At 38.1% G+C, this 27768-nt stretch overlaps 1 protein-coding gene across 1 annotated transcript in view; it reads left to right on the forward strand.

Moving 5' to 3' along the window:
- The window catches only part of REV3L (REV3 like, DNA directed polymerase zeta catalytic subunit), a 115174-nt gene that overhangs the window by 32374 nt on the left and 55032 nt on the right, over positions 1–27768 (forward strand). The window contains exons 2-5 of the mRNA XM_084261816.1: positions 12419–12608; positions 15463–15537; positions 16555–16715; positions 19452–19548. Coding sequence (XP_084117942.1) covers positions 12419–12608; positions 15463–15537; positions 16555–16715; positions 19452–19548 — 523 coding nt within the window. The remainder of the gene's footprint in view (positions 1–12418; positions 12609–15462; positions 15538–16554; positions 16716–19451; positions 19549–27768) is intronic.

The raw sequence follows: 27768 nt of genomic DNA on the forward strand, positions 1-27768 counted from the left end.
TGCTACAGAGATGGGGCATTCTTTGCAGGAAGAATGGCTAGAGCAGGCAAAAAGCCACAAAATCCTTCAAGTGCTGCCAAGAGACAGGGACTTTACAGAAGATGAAAAGAAGGGGGATGGATGCCTAATTTAATATGAGGAAGTGAAGTAGCATGTCACAAAAGAAACTGAAATAGGAAGTAAGATGCTTAATAGTATTGCAAAATGTGCCGAATAAAATAGTAACACCAGCTGTATTACTGAAAGAGCGTTCGTTTACATATTTTGTAATATATAAAAGAACAGAACAAGGCATAAAAAGATCACATTTGAAGAGTGATGGATGCTGTGCCTGCATTTAGCATCTTCAGTGGATGCTAAGGTCTTTGTTTACCTGAAGTGGGGAGAGGAGAACCCTGCTTCTTAGTAACCACAGCTGAGCTTGTGTCAGAGATCTGAGGGCTGTATTCACAGTAGAAGACAAAAAGCTAAAATACAGATTATTTTGAAATACTGAGGATAAATCTATGGAAAAAGACTAAGTCTAAAAAGAGCAAGTTTCATTTACTTTTTGTTTTAAGGACCTTTTTTCTCATATAAGACTCTTACCCTCCCATGTCTTTTGACAAGCAAGTGGGTAGCTAATATTTTGGCAAGCAAAATAAAAATAGAGAAGTAACATTGCCGTATCCTGATTTCTCTATACCACACTATTGTAGTATAAAAGAGAACATCTCTCTCTCCAGAACGAAAAAAAAACCTAGAAAATACTGTAATCTGAATTTTATTTTTCTAATGCTGCTATTTTTTCTACTGTTCAAAATAGTTATTTTTGCATTTGCACAATATCTCTCAAGTTAATCGTGAATAGCTCTTGAAGAGAAGTATAATTATTGAACAACTGTGAAACTGGAGTGAAGAGGTTAAAAATGCTCTGAAGGATAAGGGGACAGTAAGGTATTTCTGTTTATGTGCTTGTGTGATACAAAGTAGATTTCCTCAGGATTTACAATTCTGTTAGATGAATTAGGATTCAGACCACCAGCTCTCAAGAACACAGCTTCTGTAAATTGTCTGTAGAGCTGCTCCCTCTCAACAGCTCTACAGAATTGAATTTTACTAGGCATCAGTTCATAGCAAACCAAAGACTACCTCTATCAGCTGAAAAGCATTTCCCTGGTTGAAGGGCCCTATCATGAGAATCCTTAGGGAAAACAGGGAATAAGAATGTGAGGTATGTGCAATCTCAATTTATAGGACCTTTTTTAAAAGGTCCGATGGGTTAGAGCATTTTGTCGCCCCATCTGTTTGCTGTAGTTTCTTTTTCCCCCGACTTGGAAATGTGTTTAACGTTCTTCACCTTTGTGCAAAGCCTGTCTTGGAATGCTTATGAATAGGCATATCTTTCACTAAGATGTTTTTAATAGGTTTGCTGTTAAGGATAATACTTTCTCCCACATCCATTTATTGTATTAATTATGCAGTGTTTATACCTTTGCATTATTTAATGTAAGGTATGGTAATATGATTAATTTATGGAAAGTTTGTGGTTAAATATGTTAACGTTGCATTGAAAGGCTTTATTGCTTTGGGGATTGGGGATCTATATTTTTATTAATATTGGTAGGCTGAAACTTCAACTCTGACTAAAGGTTTAAAGTGGGACTTTCATCTGTAACAGGCTCTGAAATATACTAGTGAAGTTAGAGATCACAAAGTAGCAACACTGAGTCTTCCTTTCCTTTTGTTACCTTTTCCAAACCTTCTGAAATTGTTTTTAGGGTCTAAAGGCTGATATCCAGGGGATCCTTTCTGGTAACTGATGTGTGCCAGATGAGGCTTGGCTGGCAGGCAGATTCCCACTCAGCTGATTGCCCTCCACATCCCCCCCAAGCCCCCACCCTCCCACCCCCCAGTAGGGCAGGGATAATAAAATAGGAAAACCAAAACCAATGGAGTAATAGGTTGAGATAATGATAGGGAAATTGCTTGCTAATTACCATTTCAAGCAAAGTAGACTCTACTTGGGGAATATTAACTAATTTATTGCCAATTAAAATTGGATCAGGTCGTGAGAAGCAAACTCAGACATTAAGGCAGTGCACCTTCCCTCCCCCAGGCTCAGCTTCATTCCTTCACTCCAGACTCCCCAGACCACTTACCCTCCCCTGCAAGTTCACATGGGGCTGCAGTCAGTATCCAGTGTATCTCTCTGACATTCCTTTCTCCTCACATCTGCCATCTGCTCAGGTGTGGGATTTCCACAGGCTGCAGTTCCTTCAGGAATATTCCACAGTGGGTTCTTCCATGAGCTGCAGGGCTTGCCTGCTCTGCCAGGGGGCTGTTCCTCCTCTTTTCTCTGACTTTGGTGTTCTTGTTCCTAAACATGTTTTCCCGGAGGTGCCCCCAGCTTGGCTGAAGGGCTCAGCTGTGCTCTGCAGTGGGCCAGTTGCAGCCCACTGTGTCCAAAAGAGGGCAGCCCCGGCCTCTTCCCACAGCAGCCACCCCTGTAGCTCCCCACTCCTGCCAACAACTTGCCACATAAACCCTGAACACAGAGTTAGTAAGGTATTAAGAACACAGTTTATTTTTTTGGTTGTCGAGTTCTGTTCCCTACTGTTACTGTCACACACCATATAGCCCTTTCAGAAGCTTATAGAGGAATGTAAAAGGTGTCTAAAGTAAAGAAGTATTCCTTAAATTGCTGCTTGTCCAAAAATGATAAGTTTAGAACATACAGAAGGTATTAAGAATGTCTTTAATTAAATAAGGTACGTGCAATAAGGATTATCAAGCATCATAAATTTGCTTATAGGTATCCTAAGAACGGTGCTTGTTTTTGTAGAGCGTGTTATCTAGTCTCCATCAGCTAGAGGAATAGGCTCACACAGTTATCTGCAAGTGGGAGATCTTAATGCAAATACAAAAGAAAATAAAAATTCCAATAAATATTCATAGAAATAAATAGCATTGTTAAAAGAAAGAAGGAAGATAAAACAAAGAGAACGTGGTGCCATTTACTTATTAATAGAAGCTAATTAACTCATGATGAGTGTGTAGACAATGTATCATTTCTCTGGGATTACACGAGCTTGGGGGTGTTCAGGAATGTATAAATAGTCAACACTTCTGAAAAGTGTCTGTAGAAGATAATAGTGGTGAAAACACTGTCAACCTCATCACAACGAATGTCAGGGATTTTTGCCTGCAGTTTACAGTAACAAATACTCTTTTGCAATATTTTATGGTACTTTTTTTTCTAACTAGCTATCTAGCTGACAGAATAATACCTCTTTTCTTCCAGTTGAACAAAAATGTTTCAACTGGTTTTGTCTGATGTGGGGAAAAGAGGGAATTGTGATTGGAACAACGCACACTCATTACAGGATTTAATAGGCAGATGAGCCTCACGTGGAGGTGAAAGTTCAGTTACCAACAAGCCAAGCTATTCCTCTTATGAATACGTGTGCACCAAGTTCCGTTTACATGTGGCTTGTGTTACTGTCATTGAGACAGACAAATAAGGTAGCTAAGAGAACTTGTGTGGCAGTAAAAGTCTTTCATTAAAGCTAGTTGAAGGAAATGACAACAAAATGCCATGTGACTGCTCTGTTCCCCCTTTCTACTACTGACTTTTTTCATCTTTTAGGGGATGCAGGAAAATACACACCATTAGTTTAATTGGGACAAGTAAATATGCTCATTTCTATTCAACTGTGCTTGGTCAGTGTGGTCTAATACAGTCTTCCTCCACTGCATTCATGTGGTTGCTTTTCTTAGCAGAACAGCAGCCTGGCCTGTGTTGCCAGCCTGTGCCAGCCAAGAACCCAGTATGACAGCTAGAATCTGTAGCTGGGGCCAGCTAGGTCTTCCTCCTCCATGTGTTTTTAGTTCATTTTAGCTGCCATCCTAGTGATTTTTGACACTTTAGAAATATTACTGATACTGTTGAACTGCTTACATGATTAATCTGTCAATAGAGGAAACAAGAATTAACATTTTGTGTGTGGCTCATATTGTAGGTGGGTATTTAATTAAGCAAATACCTTGCCTTGCCTTGTGTGTTTCCACTAAAAACGAAGAAAATGTGTTTTTTTCACAACTCAAAAGTACTCAAACTTGTGAAGAATGGTTTGTACATACCTCATCCTTGATCTCTGAGGTGCTCAACTTTCATGTCCATTATTTCAGGAGACTTGTACTTCTAAATTATGTTCTACATCTATGGACTTACCTGGCTCTAGTTTGACTGCATAATAATAAAATTGATGAGTTACATTTTTCCTACAATCTCCACTATGAAGTCAGGTATTTTGCTTGGTGATAACTGTAGGTAATAACTGTTCCTTTCTGATGATGGGTCTGTACATCCTAGAAATGGTTAGGTTGGTGACTAGTTCTGAAATTTGAGACCTGATTGTTTTCCAATGTCACAGCAGGAATTCATAAAAGGGCCTAAACAATTCAAGGTAGGAGGGGAGGTGGTTTTATGCAGATCATCAGGACATCTTCACTGAGTTGACATAATAAATGAGCGATCTCAATTTTTATGTGAAAATGAATAACAGAGCCTCTCTTGCATATTGGAATAAAAAAAAAACATGATAAAAATTCTCAGTAAGACCAAGGTAACCTTGCTTTTGAGGCTTACAGTTGATATTTCCATTAACAGGAATGCCCAATGTAAACACTAGCCTGAGAGGCCTCAAAGACATATTTCTCCTGTAGGCACCTCACAGTTCAAATAGCTAATGGACTTTCAATTTTGTGTGATTATTGCATGGCTTTCTAGACTGGAGAAGACAAGGCTTGGTGAACCAGGTGGTCTCTTGGGCTGAATGTTTCAAATGACTAAGGCAACTTATAGAAAAAGCTGTCTTTGGGCAAATTAATGGAATAGATATCAGTTGGAGATGTGACATTGAAGCATGTACTTAGGCACTGAGTAAAAATCAGTATTTCTAATGCAATTTTGTTTGGTGGTACCTGTGCTGTTATCTTTGAACCTCTGAGCAGTAGAGACATCTGTTCCAGGGTTCTCAAACCTCTACACCTTGGGACCTGAAACACTTACTAGAGAACTTGAGAGGAATTTGTCCTTTGGAAGATAATAGATTTAAGGAAGCTTGTGGATTTCTTAGTTGAATCTAGGAACTGCCTAGAGTTCATGAGATCTCCTTACCTGCTTTCAGGACCCTACTAAAGTGGTATGGTGCTTATTCCAGGTTTTGATCTTTAACTTTTTTCCTTCTAGAGGTATATTTAGGCATCTTACATATTTGGATTTTTTTTTAAAGCGTAATTCAACTTTACACATGAAAGTTCTGCTTTTCTCTCACCTTAGTTTGCCCCCATAATGGAAGAGCAGATCTGTTTACTTGCTTTTCTTGTTGCACTGAGCCATCCCATAGGTGGAAGATTGAGGTCCTGTGTTTTCACATGGTCAGGTTATTTCAATTTTGCTGATGGAAAAGTGTTAAAGAAAGCTGAGTACAATTGCAGGGTTTAGTTGGGTGAGAGAAAAAAAATGCATAGGGCCAGTTATTGGAAGAATAATATGTTCATTAGTGTGTTTCTAGGCCTACAAATTACTCATGAAAGTTCTCTTTCCATTCTTGAAGTCTTGCTGAGACACACGTGTCAGTGCCCTGAATAGGATACCGCTGCTCATTTGAACACCTTCTCCTGTGTCTTCCAAGCCATTGTGTACTCCTGCAACCCGTCTTCTTTTAGTTTCAGTGTTCCTCTTGTATATTTATTGCTTTAAGAGATTTTTCAGATATGAAAGTACTGCTTCATTCATTTCACAGAGAGAAAGTGCATCAGCTATGGTAAGCAACTTGCCCAAGGCCACACATGAAGTCTCCATAGATTGGAATTAAACTCTTGTCTCTTTGATTCTAGGCTAGGTATTACTTCAATGTGTGCCTAGTTATACAGAGATTTCTAATTTTAAATTACAGATGGAAAACCCAACCCTTCTCCCTCTCTAAGGATCTCTACATCAAGGGTGAGGAATAATCCAGTTGTAATGAGTCACAGGCCCACATTATCCACTAGGAAAACTTTTTTTTTTCTTTTCATAAGTGAGGTATTATATGTTATAAGGCACAGTTACTAAATAAAGAATTACAAATAAATACTCCATTTGGATTCCAACATACATAATGAAAAAGATTTTGTCCCATTTGTAAATGTTACTGAAATAAGTGTTTTCTCACATGCTAGAGAAAAAAAATTAAAAACTTGACACAAATATGCAATATTATATATGAAATATGGTCTATCGGGCTCTGTTCTTGGGGTTTTTTTGTTGGGCTTTTTTTTTTGTTTGAGAATATCTTGCTGCTGCAAGACCTTATTTTATTATTCTTGTTTCTCTAGTATCCAGTATTTAAGACTACAATGTGTGTATTCCTCCCTTTTTTCTCACCCCTTGCAAAAAAACATGTCTTGATTTCAGGACTCTGGGGAAAAGGTTGAGAGTTTCACTTACTGAAGAAGTTATATGAATGTAATATACGGTTAAGGAACTCTTCGATGTTAAAAGATTTAACTCGTGGTTGTGAATGACACAGCAAACATTTTTAAGAGCAAAAGGCCTTCCCAAGTTTTCGTAGGGAAGGGATTTGTCTTCATCAGAGCATTACCTGACTTGTATCAGTCTGGGTATGTGATTTATTTCCTTTCTGGGAGTGGTAAAGAATGGTGACTTTAATTTCATAGACTGTGTTAGCACTATAAAGTAATTGAGTCCTATCCATTTGCTCAGTTCTGAAGTGACAGTCAGTGATCAATGTCTTGACAAGCCCATTCCAGTGAGTGACATAGCTTAAATTGAAAGCACCATCTAAACTGCAGAAGATGCTCATGTTGCACCTACTCTGAAGCCTGTTGCTGAAGAAAGCAGAAGTGAGATTGCCTATGGTATGGTAATTTTTAATGTAGGAAAGAAATTACCTTGTAATTGGGGTCTAATATTTATCCCATTTACAGATTTTCTTTTTTTGAATTGTTTTTCTAACAGGATTGTTACTTTTCCCAGGCTCTCTAGTCGTCAGCATTCATAGTTCAGGGTTCAGTTTCTTTTTTTTTAATCCAGATGGTTCAATAGTTAGTTAAAATACTTTTAAAGTGTCTTTTAAAGGAGTTTTCTAATGGTTTTGGTTTCTAATGGCTTTGCTTTACTATTGCTGTTAAAGGAAGGAAATGCCTTACAACTGTTCAGTCTTTTCTGCATCCTGCAGTGACACACTTGATGTGTTCACATGTATTCTTCTGCTAATACTGTCCACATTTAATTAGTCCTGACACTTTACAAAACTGTACTTAAAGTACCTTTGGTAGATGGCGAGTGTATAAAAAGCCCTTTGTCTTCTATCTTCTGCATATGTTTTTTTTTTAATTTCCACCAGAATTTCCCTAAAATCTTGGTGTTTTGCCATGTACTTAAGTGCTGCTGTATTCTTTTTACTGCCACCCCATTGTATTTTACAGTGGTCTGGGAGAAATGGATTGCTGTTCAGCAACTGAAGTAACAGTTTCAGAGTTTCAGCAAAACTGGCTGTTCATTTATATGTAGGAGTGGATTTTGTGTAGTTGTTTCCCACAGATCTGCTTAGCTTCTTACAATGGGATCAGCTGTTCTGTGGCAGAAATATCACAGCAAAATATACTTAATGTGGACCACCACTGAACTGTTTCCTGAAGTCATATTTATCTAGATTTAGTTTTAGTTTTCTAAATACTGAGATGGTGCCTATGCAAAATATTTCCAGTATTGACTTCAGTTTGTGAGAGTTCTGTAGTTGGTTCTTAAACAAAGAATTACAGGGTAGGATCTAAATAGCTTTGAGTATCATTTATAAAAATATAGTAAAACTGTCTCACAACAGTAGGACATGCTCTCCTTCATCTGAAATCTCACATCCAGGGGGTTTATACTTGAGTCACCCTACCAAATGCGTAAACACTAGTGAGGCTGAAGCACCCTTGAGCTGTGGATTCAGGCTCTTACTGTAGAAATCTTATGTTCCTGTCTGTGGTGGTGCATATTCTGGTCTGTGGGGCTTTGCTTGTAGCCTTGAGATTAGGTCAGTCTAATGTGAAAATGTTGGGTCTGGCTATTCATAGGTAGCACAGAACCTAACGTGTGATTTCTTTGGGGTGCCTTGACCTCAGTAGTGAATCGTAGACTCAGTAAATTTCAGTAGACTATTTATTTTCTAGGCTAGAAACTGCACTGGTTTAGGATCACCTACATGCTCTCTTCAGGCACTCCTCTTATGAGAGTAAAAGTCTTCCAGAGGAGATAACCAGATACAGTATCCACATGAGCTCTCCACTTGCTGGAATATGAGCCAGCAGGTAGTCAACAGTATGTGGAATTGCATCCAGAAAAGATGGACATCATCAAATACATACATGTGTTAGCTGTGGTGAACCCATAGGTGCTCCTTGTCTGACTTGTTTGTAATCTTTACCCTGAACTGGACACTGTGTTAATAATTTCTCACGTTTTCCTTTTGTACAGAAGTTTGCCCAGTTTGGTCTTAGTGGAAAGAAATTTTTAGAAGTTTAAAGCAAAACAGTATTTTTGAAATGGTGAAATCACTTCTCTGAGGACACTTGAATAATATTCCTCAGGTTCTCTAGCTTGCTGTACTGTGAAATTAGGCATTCACATGCTTGGGCAGGGGGGCTTGACTAGATGACCTCCAGAGGTCCCTTCCAACTTCAACCATTCTGGGATTCTGTATAGATTGCATCTGTTTTATCCATAGCAAATCATCCTGACTGACAATTCTGGTTGTCAGAAGACGTCAGTTCTTCCATCTTCTTGAGTAGTTGTTGAGCAGTTTTGCATTCCTTTACATACTGGTTTCAGTGCTCTTCTAATGATATTGAAAATTTCTCTCCTAGGGTTGCTACAGATTTTTCTTGTAATACTTGTAGCTGAAGGGTTATGCTTGGTGCTTGTCCTGAGTAGTAATGCATATGGCAACTATCTTCTAAAAAATAGCAGGCTGACTTTCTTAATCTCTGTTGTGTGAGTTTCAAGTATGGAAAAATCCTGTATTTTGGTCTAACAGTAACATTTATGCCACTTGGTTTTGTGATTGTGGGTTTGGGGGGGTGGGCTCACTTTCTTCGCTGTCTGAAATTACTGTATTTATGTTATTTTTTACAGTGTTAATTCATTGTTGTTCTGGCTGCTCATCTGTACCAACACTTAGTTTGTCGTTTCTTCTTACCAGAGAAAATAGCAAGTTTGCTAGTTGAGCATCTCCATAGTATCTCACGGTCTTGTGCATTGCCTGTTTCTGTGTTAGAGCAGCACTTCTTGTGAGAAGCCATCACCACCACCAGTCCTGGCATTTACATACAGGTTATGCTCATTGGTTAATGGGGACGTTGTATGTGCTGCTTGTGCACGGAATGTCTGTGATGCATGTGCGCAGGAGGCCCGTGATAACTCTGGGAGTTGCTTCCAGGCATCCAGCTTTACATCAGGCAGGCAATTGTATAAGCTGTGTGGCTTTCCTGCAGAACCTCCTGTTGAACACAACTTCCATTGATTCTACAGAGGTAAAGAAACTGGTGAATAGATGTAAAAAACCCATCTGCTGGTCGCTGTAGCAGTTGCTGCGATCGCTGCTGTTCCAGTAGTACAAATTTGCTTCTGTCTGTATCTCTGAAAAGAAATAGAAACATAAGATTGACACATTCACAGCATAAAACTTCTTAACCTTCTCCCAAGCCAAGTTTTTAATTTATGTTAATTGATGAGTCTGTGTGGCCTGAGATCCTCAGTGGGTAGATCTTTTTTTCTCCTTATGGCTCTGTTGGAAAGAATCCATGAGAAACTGTAACGGCTTAGTGCAAACCGTGGCTGCTATTACTGGGAACCTGAGCTTCAGACTCAACACAAGGACATTTGGTGCAATGTGATGCTTTTATTTAAATGATGGAAGCAAATGACTCTGTTCTTACCACTAGCAGGGTAAGGCTTGTAGTAACATGGCTTGTAAATGAAAATAGCAGTATAGCCAAATATCATAGTAAATGAGTCAATGCTAACAAGGATCAAAGTGAGTAGCAGTATAAAGCCATGTGACTTGACAGCTGCTGGACTAATAGGAGTCTTAGATCAGCAGTGGCTTGTTTGCTTTCTTGGCAGAATCAGAAATGAAAAGCAGCTCAGTGTGTATGTTTTGTAAGATTTCCCTGGAGTTCAGTGGTAATTTGACTCTTTGGTCGCTTGGAAGCTACAGCGTTTTTCATGGGCTTTTGCACATAAATGGGAGTGCAGGGCAAAGGGGACAGGAAGAAATAGAAGGAATCTTTCTTCACATGTGTTCTTTTTTTTTAATTACACAATAAAATGGCATTTCAGTTCAGTAAGAACTGTTAAATAGCTGCAGTAGAAATGTTGGGGTTTTTTAATGGATTTTAAAAATTAATCAGGTGCTAGCTATTAATTGTCTTGCAAGGAAAGAACTGTCTTTCTGAACTTAAGTACAGAAAGTTCAGACTGTCTCACAGTTCTGTTTATTCTGGTGCTTTGTAATTTTGATTTCTGGAGAAACATAAATTAACTATAACTCAGAATAGTTGGGCAACCATTAAAGCAAAGGTATTTTTAAAAGTGTTATCAAAAGGACAAGAGTTCATAGCTATTAGTTTAAAAAGAAAAGGTACAGAATGATTTACACTGACAAGTTGTTGGTTGGAAACACCTGACTTTATAAAATTCATAGGGGGATAGACCTATTGCTTGCCAGAAATTATTATTTTATAGCTCCAATATCAAATATAGTTTGAGGTGGATTGGTTTGTTCACTTGCTTTTCAAAAGCTTCGGTAGGCATTCAGACAAGTAATATGTACAAATTTGTTTGATTTTCTCCTTGAATATGATCCTGGCATACATTTTAAAAAATCCACCACCACTCCCTCCCAACCCAACAGGAAAAAAAACCACCCCACAACAACAAAACAAACTAAAAATCGAATAGAGAAACTGTAGAGTTTAAAACAAGCATTAATTTTCTGTTAATTATTATTGGGGGGGACATGGAGCCTTTATTTCAAAGTCAGTCTTAAGTACAACCATGAGTAAACACTCAGATTTATTGGTGATTCTGTACAGAAAATAAATGGTCTGTTAGCGCTGCACAGATCAATACTCTCAGTTCACATGCTAATAAATGACTTTTCCCTCATAAGGGGGCAGAGGTTTTCCTGCCATATAAAGCTGTTACTGTCCTTTATTTTGCTGTTTTAAAACCCCCTCTAGTTAGTAGTTTCTTTCTTTTAGTTTCTGTTTTTCTTAGTGTGTTATTTGAAGTATATAGTACATAGATAAGGATTTTTTTTCTCCTGAATTAGTTTTAAAGCATGGGCAGAATTCATCATAGATGATGACCTCAATGTTATGAATGCAGGTACAGCTTGTATTTAAAGATTGCCAAAAGAATATGATCAGGGTGACTTACGGGAAGAGTAAAGTCCGCCTTGGAAGATGAACTTGTACTACCATCCTTAGAGCACTTTCTTTCACTTCCAGACATTATGTGAAGGTCTGATAAATATTTGAAGAAAGTAGAACCCCTTTGACCTCCAGGAAAAAACCCCACAGTTACACTGTTCATGGTGTTCGGAGGCATGTGTAAAGATTTGCAAACAGTCCTGATTATGAAGGTCTGTTCTGCTTGTGCTTTGATGGATGTACAGCTGTCTTGCACTAGGTGTCCAGTGCTGCACCAGTGTGGGTAATGAATGAGTGTAAGTAGTTCAGACAAGGTCTACATGCTGAGAAGTAACCTCAGTTTGAAAGAGGTGACTTTTTAGGAGTTCTTTAATCGGTCTTAGGGACCAGTGAAGTTGTGCTGCCTCTGTGTAGTATTTGTTTCCTGATGAAACCAAGGCCCTTAGATACTGTTTTGCTATTTTCATGGAGGATGTTTATGCAGACAAAATGCAAGATGGTCTACTTAACCCCCCACTACACCATAATGATAGCCTAATCAGCAATATGTGCTTGTAGTATTTCCCTGTGAAAATTTTTTCATTGATCAGTGAGAAGTCATGGACAGTTTTTGGGACTGGATGGGTGGCGAGCAGGATCTGATGCAAAGTTATTCTTAGAGGGGTTTTGTGATATTGCCACAAACAAAATCATTAGGATTATGCTTGTATTTTGCCACTGTGTATGTCATGTAACCTTGTCTGTTCTGTATTGCTTTTGTCAATGAATCAAATGTAAGACCTGCTCTGAGTTGGTACCTTTTGTTTGAAATGCACCTGAGCTTGTTCCATAAATTTATCCTGTCAGCAGAACCTGAAAGTAACCTGAAAAAAAATTAAAATTCAGGGACTGCTTAAAAGTAGAAAAAGGTGTAGTCATTGGAAACTTAATGTTTGCCTTTTCTTTTTAGGTCAGAAGACTTGTCTCCACTTACATGGTATCTTTCCTTACCTCTACGTACCATATGATGGTTTCGGACAGCATCCAGAAAACTATCTTCGTCAAGTGGCATTCAGCATTGACAGAGCACTTAATGTGGCTTTAGGCAATCCATCTTCTGCTGTTCAACATGTTTTCAAAGTGTCATTAGTATCTGGAATGTAAGTATGACCTGTTAGGATTTTTGGCCATTTGTTTTGAAATGTTTTTGCATTTGCACTACATAGAAGCACTTAGGTGGACTTGGGTGACTGCAGTGTTTTTCCTTTTTCTTTTCCCCTATGTGCATCTCTATATAGGCCTGTGCAATTACTACATAATTATTCTCACATGCTTTGATTTTTAATGTAATCAACAAGGTTTTCCCCAAAGGCTTACCACAACCATATTTTCCTAAACTTGGGTCCTATTGTCTATCATTTTTCCAAATCTGTTCCTTTTATCTTTTTCTGTCTCTGCTATTGCAGCAGTATTGTCCAGTCCGCATCTGTCTGGGCTATTCTAGGTTCCCTGTGACCAGGCATGGCTTGCAGGAGGTTGACTCTAGGTCTTCTTTTCTTTGTTCATGTAAGATGCCCTCTTTAGGAAGCACATCACAGAGACTGTCAGGTCATATTTATCCATCTGATTCTCCCAGCAGCATGGGCCATGAAGTGAATACTCTTAAACATTAATTTACTTATCTGTCAACCTCATTGTGTTTTATTTGGTGTAGCTTTCTACTACCTCTGAAACTATATGCTATTATTGAATATTAACATTATAAGGGTTCTCTTAATATTTATTTAACTTGCATAACTAAGGACTGAAAAATGTGTCAGTGAATAATAGGAAGCTGTCCAGGAGGAGCACAGTTAGTCTATACCTGCATTGAATTTTTCATCTTCAGAACAATGTAAATGCTAATTTTCAGTCCTGTGCAGTGCTACCTTTTTGGTTTGGTTTAGTTTGGTTTTAATGCACGTATGAAATACATTCTTTCTAACTGTTAAGTTTAGGAAGATAACCTTTCTGTTCCCTGCCAGATTTAGAGGTATCTTCTAGATGTCACTAGTAACCCACCAAGTTTCTTATTTTTGTCCATTTTGTGAGACGTATGTGAATTGTAGTACTGCTGTTCATCCCAACAGTGAAAGGTAGACAGAGTAAACTGCAATGAGAACCTGCCTTTTTCAGCTCTCTTGCCTTAGAGCTTCAAAACAGTTATTACCAAAAATTAAATGCCTATTGCCTCAAAGAAGCATAGTAAAGAGTGTTTCATGTATTTTGTTGCTTGCATAAATTGTAATGCATCTTCATCTATACCTGGGTAGATGGACATGTTTGAGTAGTGACACAAATCTTTCTGTTTTCTTCTATTCTGATCTGCAAGAGAGCAGAAGCTCGTAGAAGCTCATATCTGTGAGCAGAAGCTAATAGATACGATACAGTCCCTGTTGTGAGAAACCTGTATTTTTCTTTAAGTCTTGAAGATTAAATTATCCATTCTCTTCTGTATTAGCAGGAAAATTGTTAAGTAATAAAAGTAGTTACTAAATCTTTTTATATAAGTTTAACATAAGATTTTTGTTGCATTAACTTCCAAACATAGTGGAGGTCCAGGAATAAAAAAAGAGGTGAAATGCTGTCCTTGTGCATTGTGAAGTTAGGTTCATTGCTAACCTGGGAAGTGTTCTAAGTCTTGCTCTCCTTCCTGCCATGCTAATGTGACTATGGGTAAAGTGCTGAATTTTTTTACTATTTTTTTAAAGTAGCTTTCACCTTACATGCCTACAGCACACTGAGTTGTTACAGCTCATGTATATAACCTGTCATTAGGCTTATACTGTCTCTACAAGAAAGAAACCATGCAAGATCTGATTTTCTCCTTTTCATCATAACAGCTTAAGTTTCTTGTTTCAAATTAGCTTAGTTTTAAAAACATAAACATATTTTTAAACAGTCTAGCTTTTGGAGGTACTAAATGCATGCATCTTTAACCTTTTTAAGGATAGCAGTATTAATGCTGTAATTGTGCAGTTCTGCTGAGCTTGCATTTAATTTGGGACTGAAATCCTCTTACTACTGAGCTTAACTTTTTTTTATACTTAGCAGGTAAGCATCCCAGTTGCATCTTTAATATTTTTTTATAAAGGTGGGGTTTTTTTATTGTTTTTTTAGGTTGGGTTGGGGTTTTTTTTTGGTAGAGGTAACAGTTCAATGCATGCTTTCATGAATTTCTGTTGACTTTGAACCGTTGACTTGTTGCATTCAGCCGGTGTGTTGGTTTACGCCGCGTTGCCGCAGCGTACTGCTTTGCAAGCATGCTAGATTAGTTTAGAATTCAAGATGTTGAAAAGTCAGTAATTCAGCCAAGTAATACCAGAATTAATGCTGCCTGCTCAACCTCAGTTTAATTTTGGCATATTCTTTATTATGTGTATTCTTTAATTGCATCTTCAAGTCCTATTTTCTTCAGCATTCATGCCTCATCTAGCACGCAGGATGATGAGTTATCACTGAAAAGGGGCAGCTATTCACTCTTTTAAGCTGCTGTCATTGATCAGTTATTCATATTACACAGCCAGTATTTACTCATTTACACCTGATCTGCACAATTAATGTCATTAAGGACTTTGTTACACCATTTATCAGAAAGGCTAAATGCTAATTTTTGAAGCAGTCCACCACTCGTGAATTTGTTAAAAGTGCTATAGTGATGATGTGCCATCGCTGTGTTTACCTGTGAGGAAAGTGAGAAACAAAACTAAGCCAAAGTGCTTTCTAATTTTTTAAAGTTCTTTTTAGACACTTCAGCATGTATAGGGCCTGTTCTTTTTATCTATAACATTTTCTGTAGTACTGTAGAGCTCCCCTTTGGCCTGACATGGGAATATTAATTCTCCTGGGTGTGCAGTTTATCTTCCTTTTTTTTTTTTTACACCCTGGATTTTAATGCTCTTTATAGTAAAATGGGTTTGAATAAATGCTACAGCATGACTGACTAGCTTCTTGCTTTTACTTCTTCCTCTCCAGGCCTTTTTATGGTTACCATGAGAAGGAGAGACAGTTTATGAAGATTTATCTTTACAATCCTGCAATGGTAAAAAGGTAAGGATATGGTGATACAAAGTTCTGACTGATTTCCTTATATATTGTATTAAAAAGTGAATTTTGAAGCAAGATTCGCCTACAGCTTAATGAAATAAAACCAACAACATTATTGTCCAGATAAATGAAAGCACAACTGATCTCAAGCTTACTGTTACTGGGGTTGCAATAAGAATTATTTCTCAAGAGTAAACTGAAATCCTTTGAGTGTGTAATGTCACCTAACAAAGCTGTTTGGGTTTTTTAAGATATAATATATGATCCTAAGACAGGATTGTCTGGGTTTTGTTCCAGGCTAGTAAAATTTTGAATTATGTTAAATTTCTGGCTCAGTCTAATTATATTCATGTGTCATGTGACAGTTGTTTCAAGCTTTGGAGCTTCTCATGTTTGAATTACTCATATACAAATAAGGACTGACACTTAAATTTTTCCTTAAATTTATCTCAGAGTAACAGGACAGATCTCTAATCAACAAAAAGCACTAAACATTTCTAAATACAACAAATTGAAGAAATAGTTTTACATAGAAAAATTAATCTCACCAATTATAATTATCTAGATATCAGCATGGTTTTTAATTTGTAGATGTTTAAAAGAGTAGATTTCTCATGTTTTCAGGAAGCTGTTAAAATAGTCTTCCTGTCAAGGAGAACTACAGGCTGAAGTTATTACTGGTGTGTAGGCTTACAGCTTCCCACAATACTCTAGCAAGACTTCCATGGACTAAAGTGGCTTTGGATCAGTTGCAGGAAGAGTATGGTACCTTATATGATGTTTTTTCAGAGATTTTTATTTTCTCTTGAAGCTGGAGGATTCACAGCTCCTTTATAATTAACACCCAAAGATTGAATCATTATTAGCAGAGAACATTTTTGTGGATCTGTTATTGTGAAAACAAAATTCTTCAGTTAAAAATACAACTAAGTATTTTATATTCTGATAAAATCAAATATCAGTATTTTTGTACTGGATTTTTTGTTTGTTTGTTTATGTCCTAATTGTCTTTAATTTTAGAGTATGTGAGCTTCTGCAAGGTGGAGCCATAATGAACAAATCTTACCAGCCTCATGAAGCCCATATTCCCTACCTCCTTCAGCTCTTTATAGACTACAACTTATATGGAATGAATTTAATAAACCTGGCTGCTGTCAAATTCAGAAAGGCAAGGAGAAAAAGTAAGGTGTTTATTTCTTAAAACCAAATAATTGTTTTGAACGCTAAAAACTACCTTTTTAAACAAAATGTTACTAGGTTTGTCAGACTTTTGCTGTAGTTAGTGGCTGAATGGATATTGTGTTGTTTCCCTGTAGTTTGCTTTTGTCAATCAGTGTTCTATCCCTTTTCCTTTTTGTGCCTGTGTATTGGGGATGAGGAAGAGTCTGCTTCCTGAAAGGAGATGCTGTATATCAATAAACACATGTTCTGTCAGCAGCTTGACTATGGCCGTTTTCACATGATGATCACACCTGTTTTTCCATTAGAAGGTTAAAATTAGTAGATATTTATTTGAAGAATTTACATAAAATCATACTAATAGTTTTACTATAACTGTTTATGTTTGGTTTTCATCCATATATATTTTTTTTTCCCCCCTGTGGTAATGTCTTTACAAAATTATGGCCAGTTATGCTCTGCTGACAGTGTTTTTAATTAAAATGCTTTTGTTAGTATGCAGGTCATTTGTTCTGGGCTGAAATTTGAAATACAAATAACTGAGCAAATGAGGTATTTTAAATTTTCATCATAAAAAATTAGCTTGGCATTTTGAGTGTACACATGTAAAAATGAAGTTTGGCAAGAACATCCATAATATTACCTAAATACTTCAGTATGTAGGAGAGATAACAGTAGGAAAACCATATAATGGCTTTGGTACTTAACATTTAGAAAAAGAAGTATTGTTTACTAAATCATAATTGATACTACAGCTACTGCAAGAGTTGAAAAGATTGGTAAAATGTCTTTCTTAAAAACAATCTTTCTATAAAAAGAATCATGCTGATTTCAATTTCTTCCCATTATTTTTATGCACATATGTTCAGACAATAGATCACTGCATGAGGTTTCATAACTGATTCTCATCTAAAGAAAAATACTCTTTTCTTACTCAACGGGCTATACGTTTTGCTGGTCTTAAAACTGTAGGAAGACAAAAGCTGAGCCACAGGTGGAGCATCTTCAGAATCTTCAGTCCTGAGGATGTATACTTAGGTACCCTTAGACTTCCAAAGATGCAAAGCAGCCTTCTGGAAACTTGCACTATAATTACACTGAATAGTTGCTTCTGTTCTTCTTCTATAGGTCTTTTCTGTCTCTTTTTATGGTAGATGAAAAACATAAGCTATTTATATTATCCCTCATAATTTATTTAAGGGTAAGAGACCTGGATCTTGAATGTGAAGAAGAGGGTGAAAGAGGAGCATGGGCTGACAGCACTGGACTTTGAACTAATCTGGTATAGGGGAGAATTCAGTAAGATAAAAGCAAGAAAATGACAGACTACCTTGTCCTGGCCTGATCAGATAATGCCAAACCATTCTAGCATTCTATGATCTCACGTAGCAAAAAGCTTTCAATAATATAATTGCTCCCTGGTTTAGTTTTTAAAGGACCTTAAGATCATCTAGTTCCAACCCCTGTGCTTTGGGACAGGGACACCCTCCACTAGACCAGGTGCCCAAAGCCCCATCCAACCTGGCCTTGAACACTGCCAGGGAGAGGGCAGCCACAGCTTCTCTGGGCAGCCTGTGCCAGGGCCTCACCGCCCTCACAGGGAAGAATTTCTTTGTAATATCTAAATCTACCTTCCTTTAGTTTAAACCCATAATCCCTCATCCCATCACTACATGTCCTTCTAAAAAGTCCCTCTCTAGCTTTTGATATCCCTGTCCTGGCTGTTCCATGTAGTGGAATTCACATTAGCAAGACTGTTGTGGAATTTACTTTAAAAGTATGGACTAAAATACATGTTCTTTTATTATTTGTGTATTTTTAAAAATACGTGTTCTATTTATTGAAGGCCCCTGACAGTTGAATCGGTCAATTAGTGTCTCTTTAACAAATACAAAATTACTTGCTGTTGCTGTAAGGTGAATTTAATAAAAAAATCCAAAACCTCCTAGTGCGTGACACAAACGTAGCTGAGAAAATTCAAGGTTCAAACTGGTCTTTCATGTTCTGCCTCCCCTCAACTCCATTCCTGGGCTTTTTTTCTTTCTTGTCCCACATACTGTTATATAGGGTTTCTCCTTCCTCTAAGGAGTGAAGGTCCAGGAGGGGAGACCACAAGGAAGGTAGTAAATCTTCAGAGGGGATCTTGCTGGCATGACTTTGGAGCACACTTCTTACACTGAGACCTCCAAGCAAACTTTTACACGGTGTTTGCTTTATTTGTAGGTCAGGCAATATCTGTCTTCATTGTAGGTTTCCACTTGCTGCTACTGCCACTGCAACTGGACTATATTAAGTATTGTCTTTCAGCTCACAAATAAGAGGAAAAGTATGAAGTAGAATTTAGTGTTTTCTTTGGCTTCTAATTCCCATTGAGATCTGACATGAGCAGCCAGACACTTGGGAGTTCTGAAGTTTACGTCAGACTCTGCATGATTTACTTTGAAACACACACAAATGGGAAAAGACTGAATTTAGGTTAAGATATGACTAGAAGACAGCAAATGTAATTCTGATAATGTCAGTGTGTTGAGTGTATACTTTCTATTTATATGTATCTACATGTTGAGAAGTTAAATCATTTAAATGGTAGTGTAGTTAACTTTTTGAAGAAGCTATGCAGTGCTGTTTATTCTTTAGGAGCATTTGGACTGGCAGTATTAAATCATAAATGCAATTATGTATGTAAAAAATAGTGTCACATAAATGAATTAATTTCTCATTCTATTTTTTCTTTCTAGGTGATACATCAGGTGGAAGTAAACGTAATAGAACTCATTTACCAGAAAATTCCCACAGCGCATCTTTCATTGAATGGGAAGAAGATGAAATACCAAGGTCAGCATGCCAAATTTTCTTAATATATACTGTATTTTCTTATATACATTGGCTTGTATATACTATGGGGTTCCAGTCTCTTGTTTAGATTTGTGTGTTTTGTATCATTTTAAAAAAAAATTGCTGATGTCACAGGGACAACTGTTACTTAGTTTCTTTGTATAGTTTTGGGTATCTGATACTTTCTGGTGTACGGCCGTAAAACTCTGGGAGGTTACAATAGGAACATATGTGGCAAATTCAATTTTCTGGGTTTTGGAATATATGTTTCTAGCTAATGACTTCAGATGAAAAACTAAGCAAGTTAAATAGTTATGGAGAATCCTTATGTATAAGTTCACACGACCTGCTTTTGTAATCACCCTTAACTCGCATGGATGTTGTCCTGTCAGTATATTCCAGTTTGTCCAATCCAGATAGTAGCCATGTAAGAATTTCAGCTTAGAATTTTCATGTCTGTCTCCCATGTGCTTCCTTTTTTTTCTAGACATTTTCTATTCTACAGCTTGTAAATTGTAATAGCTCTACTTCTATTAGGGAATATATTTGGGTTGTTGGGGTTTTTGAGGCTGGGGGAGGAGAAACGACATCTGGTGCTACATTGGTTTGTATAGTTTATCCAGAGCAAGTTCATTAGCTCCTTTCTAATGTTTGGCAGGTTCTGTAAGAACTCTGTCATCTCATAGCCGTCTTAGTCTTTGGGTAGTTCCTGTCATCCTTCTCTCAAAAGCTTATCAGGCCCAGTATGCCACACAGCTTGGTAGCATTATGTACTGGGAGCATTTGCTTCTCAAGTAGAAAGCCTTAAATCATACTTGGGATTCTGCTAGTGTGCAAAAACTTGAACTTGTGCAAGGTAACACGTTTTTTCAGATTATACTACTTTAAGAAAGCTTTGAAACAGCAATTATCTAGTGGTAGTTTAGTGATTTGACTTGTGGTCAATTCATATGTAGATGTTCTTGGACTATTTCTTCCTCTTTTTGGTCACATACTTTGTCATAGTACATTTCAACCTTGAGTTGGCTCAGTTATGTAAGCCAGGTTACCTAACCTTTGGATGATTGGATTGTAAGTTAGGCCATGACTCTCTGATTTTATTTTATACAGATCTGGGGAAAGCAGGTAAAAAGAAAGCAAAGTAGCACTTCCTGGCTGTCAAATCTAGAGGGGAATGAGCTCAGCGTAGTAGGAACCAAGGATGGCTTCTGTGCAGCACTCATCGTTGTGGCTGTATCCACAAGCCTTCTTTCCTCCTCCTGCTCCTTTTTTGTGGATACAGCTGGGGTGCAACACCTCACTGGTGTCAGTCCTTCTTCGACTCACACACAATCCAGCAGTAGGATGTTAGCAGTAATGGGACAAATACCAAGTCTGGCCATTTCCCTAGCATTCAGTCTCTGTGCTTTTGCCAGTAGAAATTTCTTTCTTAGGTGAAAACTTGTGGTGGGTTGACCATGGCTGGATGCCAGGTGCCCTTGAATCCATTGTATCACTCCCTTCTCATCTGGACAGGGAGGGGAGAAAATAAGATGGGAAAATCCTCATGGGTGAGATAAAGGTAGTTTAATACAGTAAAAAAAGCCTCACATGGAAGCAAAGGAAAAGAACAAAAGATTTGTTCTCTACTTCCCATCAGCAGGCAGTACCCAGCCACTTCCTGGGAAGCAGGGCTTCAGTATGTGTAGCAGGTGCTTTGGAAGACAAACGTTGTAAATAACAAATGTCCCCCCACTTCCTCCTCCCCTTTCTCTCAGCTTTTTATTGCTGAGCAGATGTTGTATGTATGGAATATCCCTTTGGTCAGTTCAGGTTAGCTGTCCTGGCTATGTCCCCTCCCAAGATTTTGCCCACACCCAGTCTACTGGTAAGGTGAAGGGAAATGATGTAAAGACAGCCTTGATGCTGTGCCATCACTGCTCAGTAGTAGCCAAAACATTGATGTGTTAGCCACACCTTGCCAGCTACCAGTGCAACGCACAGCACTATGAGAGATACTCTGGGGAAAACTTACTCCATCTCAGACAGGCCCAGTGTACTACTACATATACATACATACACCAAATTCCAGTGCTGTATGCAATGATACTGGAAGTTCTCTCCCTAACATGCTTTACAGGCATTTACCAGGTCAATAAGGCTTATGTAAACATTTTAGGATTTATGAGTGTAGCATGCCTTCCCTCCTTTTTTTCAAGCTGATAATAATCCATTTGGAATCCCTTATATGTTCATATATGGTCTTGCAGCCTGTTTTAAAATTTCATCCCATTTATATATATTATTCTACTTCAAAGTTACCCTTTTTTGGTTTATGATACTGTAATCTGGTTATGCATCCAGTATGTCTACCAAATTTGTCTTAGCAACGCGTTTCATTAGTATACTCCTGCATTTCCTGCCAACAATGGTAACGAGATGTGAAGTAAACTCTGTCCCAGAACCTGGTCTATATTGAGTTCTGTGAATTTTCTATCAATCTTGAGTCATTGTTGGGGTTGGTTTTTTTTGTTTGATTTTGGTTTTTTGGGTTTGTTGGTTGGTGGGTTTTTTTATGTAACCAATAGGAATTTCACTCCAAACCCGGATGTAGCACTCTAGGTTGGATCTCACCATTGCTTGATACCTGTAAAGCTGCCCTTCCTCCTTTATTTCTGGTTTTCCTTAAAAAAGTGTATGTTGTGTTCAAAACACGTGGTTTCAGCGTAGAGCTGTATCAACAGTTATACTGATTTTAAATTCATGTGCAATACTAGCACAGTTCCCTCACTTTAATCAGTCTTCTTGAGTTCAAGTTGAGATGTTTAACTGTTCTGTGAATTGTTCAACAAAAACATTTTTACTTACTGTATTTCACCACTTGACTGCTGTTTCCAGCAGCATTTGGAATTTCTCCTGTGTGTCAATACTGAACATCTAAGTCTTGTTCTTTATATCAGATCTGAAGATCTTATCAATCTTCCCCTGCTTTTCACCAGTACACTTAAGTTGTCAGGTGTTCTTTCAAGAAAAAGCAAAAGGGGAAAGGACAGTAAATTGTTTTTTCAGACAGCAAAATTTCTAAGAATGCCTTTTGTTCTCAGTGGCTGGGATATCTGTTTTGACTCCTTATCCTCGGCTTTGTGTACATGGAGAATAAATTCTAGAGACAGTCCAAGTCCTTGCTGCAGGTGACACTTGACAAGTTCTCTGATTTAACCAAGCAATGCCAGTGAGTTGGCAGTTCTTAACTTTGGAGTACATCAGGCAGTTGAAATCCGATGCTGGGTGCCTGGTAGGACATATGCTAAGTGGTGTCAGGAGTTATGGATGTGACATTAGCAGCGTTTCGCATGAGAAAATGCCAGCGGTGGTTCCTTATTTCAAAAAAACCTTTGAGATCTGTGTCAAGAGTTTCTTGGTGACTGAACTCACTCTTCAGTACTATATAGTAACTTGGTACTCAGCCACTTCTCCAGAACAATATTTAACCCAGCCACGTCCTGAGTTGCTGCTGGCAAATCTCTGAATTACTAACTTGCTGTTATAATTAGCGTACTGTATAAAGCCAGGGACAGTTCTTTTAATCTAATTCTAGAGTGATTCTGTTATGAAGAAGACAGATGTCTGAAGCCACTAGAGCCCAGGAATCCCTGATGTTGTAAGGCTCATCAGTGTTACTAAACTGGAACCTACAAAGCCCACCTTAAAATAGGCAGTACCTGAGCCTGATAGCGCTATCCAACAGTTTTGACAAGAGGAGTTCTTCACATGAGACACATTTATGTTGTCCCTCAGGTAGCTGATAATAAATGATGAAACACTACCATGAGTTCCAGTGAGAAAACTTTCTAGTAAACATCAGGCTTGGAATAATCTGCTGGTCAAGTCTACCACTTAGACATGATGTGTTACAAGCAGAATAATTGGTAGAATGCTTTTGAGAAACTTTTTTTAAATTCTAGATTTGCTGTTGCACACTAGTTTATAGGGAAACTTGGAGATCTGACAAATAACACTGCCAGCCAGTCTAGCAGTTGTATAATATTAAAGATTTTTTACTAGATTTGTGTCTGTCATAATTGCTTTTCTCACTTGTCAGGATGTGCATGTTCTTATTTAGCCATTTGATTCTTAATAAAATTTGCATTATTCAAATCACTGGAACATTCCGCAAACAAAGACCTTTTCTTCTATGAACAGAATATGGAAAATTATTACATCAGAGTCCTTATCAGTATAGTTGTGACACCTTTCAGCTTCTCTGAGGTTAATTTTTTAATCTATTGTCTTCAGTTTAACATTATAAATACCTGAAATATATATAGAGAAACAGAACTTGTTTCCCTAGGCTGTCATTAATGGTGATGAAATAAAATACTGACTTTGGCCATTCTTTAAGGTTTTTGAGGGCTTTGATCTATCTAACTGTATGTAATGGCCACTTCTTTAATTGTGCATCTACTGTTGCTTTAACTCATTGTCCTCAGCATCTGAGGAACCAAACCTTTGGTACTTTCTTTGAACACTGATTTTATGCTTAATAATTGATTTGGAACTTTTTTACAGAGGTGTGATGAATTTGTATTGCAGTTTTTAAGCATAGTTTGTAGGTATAAAAGGTAGTTTAAAATGAATTGGTTTGAGTATCTCAAGTAGCCACAGCAGCTTGGTGTCATGCAACCCTGATTTATCTTGCTTCTTAGAAGAGTAAGCTTTTGTTCTCTTGCAGCTAGGCTGCTTTTACTCCTACACCACCTCGCTTAACCCTGCTTTTCATAGATCTGTGTAACAGAATCGTTCACAAGCTACAATTTATCTACCTTCTCATAAAAAACAAAACCTAGATGCTATGAAAAGCTTTGGCTGGGACTCACTAAGTCTTTTCTAACCTTGTTCTAATATAGATATTCTCAGATCATGCTTTTGACATTACTAAGTATCTTTTTCCTTGCAAAACTGATGCATGTGATGCAAGGATGTGGTTAGACTGTTGTACAGGGCAACCTGTGTCAAATAGACGACTTCTGAGTATCTTCCAAGTACATTTTGTTGATGACCTGAAGTACTTCAGTCTTCACCTAAATACGGCTAGGAAATCGGATGTATTCTGACTTCTTCATGCTCTGTTCTCACTTGCTAATTGCAGCACTATGTCTGCTCAGGAAACATGGCTTCATCTGGGAGAGTGGGAGATACAGTTGCTTCTTAAATTTTCCTGATGTGGGGTGCATGTTCTAGGTGAGCAAAACCAACGAACCTGACAGCTGACCAAACTATTGGCAGTACTCAGATCAAATAGTTCTCAAAGCAGCACGTAGTCATGTTAGAACTGTACTTCAGGACAGCTTGTATTCTTCCTTCTTCCTCTGGCATTTTTGTTTTGTTCAGGGTAAATTAAAATATTAGAAGGGCCAGTTAAAGCTTCCTTGCTCTCATATGCCCTTTGAGGTTTTTCCTGAAGTGGAAACAAATGTGTCCCCTTGGCCTTGGTAGCTTACCTGGGTGTTGCAGAAGCTTGTGGTGCTACTGCCTTGACTTCCACTAGTGCAAGTGTCTAGCAACTCACCTTGACAAGGATGTTAAGTGCCAAGTTAATGATCCACTTGTATTGGGAAGGCCTTTTTCAAGTCTTGTGAAAATCTTTCTGTATGTGTCAGTTGTCTTTGTTAGTCTGCACATCAGTCTTTGGAGTGTGCAGTTTTGACTGCCAGCCCCATCTTAATCCTGAAGATACTAACAAGAATTATGTTGATAAATCCTACATTTGTTTCAAAAAAAGACTTGTTAACTCAGTGTGTTTAATTTGAATGATATGCCATGTTAATTGGAATACTGTAGTTTTTGACAGAAAGACCCCATATATCTTTTTGATTTAGAGCTTGGGCAAAATGAGCTTTTCTGCTTCTAATCACCCAAATTGTTTGAGTCTTGGTGAGCTGCAGAGAACGTGCTTCAAATTAATATTATGATGTAAAAAGACACAAAAACAACCAGTTTATTTTGAATTCACAGAATCATAGGGGTTGGAAGGGACCTCGAGAGATCATCGGGTCCAACCCCCCTGCCAAAGCAGCTCCCTAGGACAGATCACTCAGATAGGCGTCCAGACGGGTCTTGAATATCTCCAGAGAAGGAGACTCCACCACCTCCCTGGGCAGCCTGTCCCAGGGCTCTGTCACCCTCACTGGGAAAAAGTTCTTCCGCATGTTGGTGCGGAACTTCCTGTGCTCCAACTTGCAGCCATTGCCCCTTGTCCTATCCCCACGGACCATTGGAAAGGGGCTGGCTGATTCCCCCTGCATCCCCTGCTTCAGATAATTATAAACTTTAATTAGTTGAATACAGTCTTATTTTTATAAGATTGATCCATATTAGAATCTCCAAATAAATTAGAAATGTGACTATTTAGAATGCTTTCAGCCAATTCTATCTGCAGTATTGATTACTTCCCAAAACAAATCACTGGCCATGCTTTTGATGGGGATGTGGAAAACCAAGATGTGGGTTGGTTTGTTTTTTTACAAAATGATCTCACTAGTTAAAAGCAAGAGAGTAGAAAACTGTGTTTTTGTCAGAGGAAGGGCATATATTCCGGTTAGTGGTTTTAGTCATCAAACAAACTTTTCAGATACAGTTCTCTAACTAAAAATATGGTTTTGTCTTAATTTTTTTTGAGAATTTTCTTTCTTTCTTTTTTTTTCCCAATTCGACTCTCTTTAAAGAGGAAATTAGTGAAAGTAGAAGGCTCAGAGGCTTTGCTGTTGCATCTACCAAGCAAGTCAAAGACAGGTCTTGACCAGAATTCTGGTCATTTGCATGTCTTATTTAGCAAAGTGTTTAAAATCAGAAAGTCTTATCAATGACCATTGTGTATTGTGGTCCCTTTTCCCTTGTTCCAAGGAACACTTTGATTTCATGAAGGAAAAAGACAAAGATTTCGCAGCCTCCTCCCTTGTTCTTGTTTCCCAGTGATCTTGCAGTTCTTTCTTCTTATGTGATCAAAATTCAAGTTCCAGCCTGCCTGCAGCTCTGTCACCTGCCGTGCAGGCAGGCTCTGTTTGAATGCTGTGATGAGTCTGAATGCCCAAAGTGCACGACACAAAAAGTGTGCGTTTTGATCATCTTATAGACTTGTTTCTCAGATGATGGCATAACAGGGAAGGGAAGGGAGTGGTGGCAATGGCGTGTCCTTGAAGTGTGCAGTAGGGCATGGGCAGTCTACCTCTGCTAAATGGCTGAGCTGCCTTGGTTTAGGAGCTCTATGATCTGCTGTCTTAGTTCTCACAATGACTCTGAAACAGTACTGCTGACTGGAGGGATTAGTAAACGTATATTCACATATCTTTGCTGTAAGAATGTGAAACATATTTACAAACAGAGTGGAAAATACATTGTTTAAAGCCAGGTTGGATGAGGTTTTGGGTAACCTGATCTAGTGAGGGGTGTCCTTGCCCAGGAGGAGGGGGCAGGGATTGGAACCAGATGATCTTTGATCGATGATCTTTGAGGTCCCTTCTAACCCAAAGCCTTCTGTGACTCACTGTATTAATGCAGTCACAAAACATGACATCACAGATTTTAGAAGTAAGGCTGCCAAGACATTATTCTGGAAATTTTGTTTTCTCTGCTTTTCTTTTATGCTTTCAAAATGTTACATGTCAGGCAATTTAGACAATTAACTTCCAAGATACCTATTTCTTATCCCTCACGCCGTTAAAATTCTGATTGGTAAGATTTCTGTTTGTTTGTTTTTTTTTTTCTCAATTTCATATTATGTATAACACAGGATTTTACTTTCCAATAAAATTCTGCTATTACAGTAGTGATACAGGAGGAGAGAAAGCATCACACTGAAATCTTTTGGCCTTACAAAGAGGAATATTTCTCACCCAGAGGTCAAGTTATGCATCAGCAGAGCAACTGAACTAGTAATACAAATTGAACTTTGTATTACTGTGATAAATAGAAAGAGTCAATCACAAAATCACTAGATCTCCTTTCAGTCCTCTGTGTCTACCTTTCTTCATTTGAAGATAATATCTCAGCCTTTGCCCTTTGGGCAGTAGGACCATAGTTTGTGGAGGAAAGGGTTAGGTTTTTTTGGGAGAAGCAGGGAAAGCTGAGGGCCAGGAGGAAGTGAGATGGGAGAAATGTTACACCTTTTTGGAAGTGCTCCTTTGTTCTGTACTTCACTTACAGCATATCCTCTTTGCATGGGCTCAGTGTCTCAGGAGTTCT

The sequence above is a fragment of the Gallinula chloropus genome (assembly GCF_964237585.1).
Source record: "Gallinula chloropus genome assembly, chromosome: 3".
NCBI lineage: Eukaryota > Metazoa > Chordata > Aves > Gruiformes > Rallidae > Gallinula > Gallinula chloropus.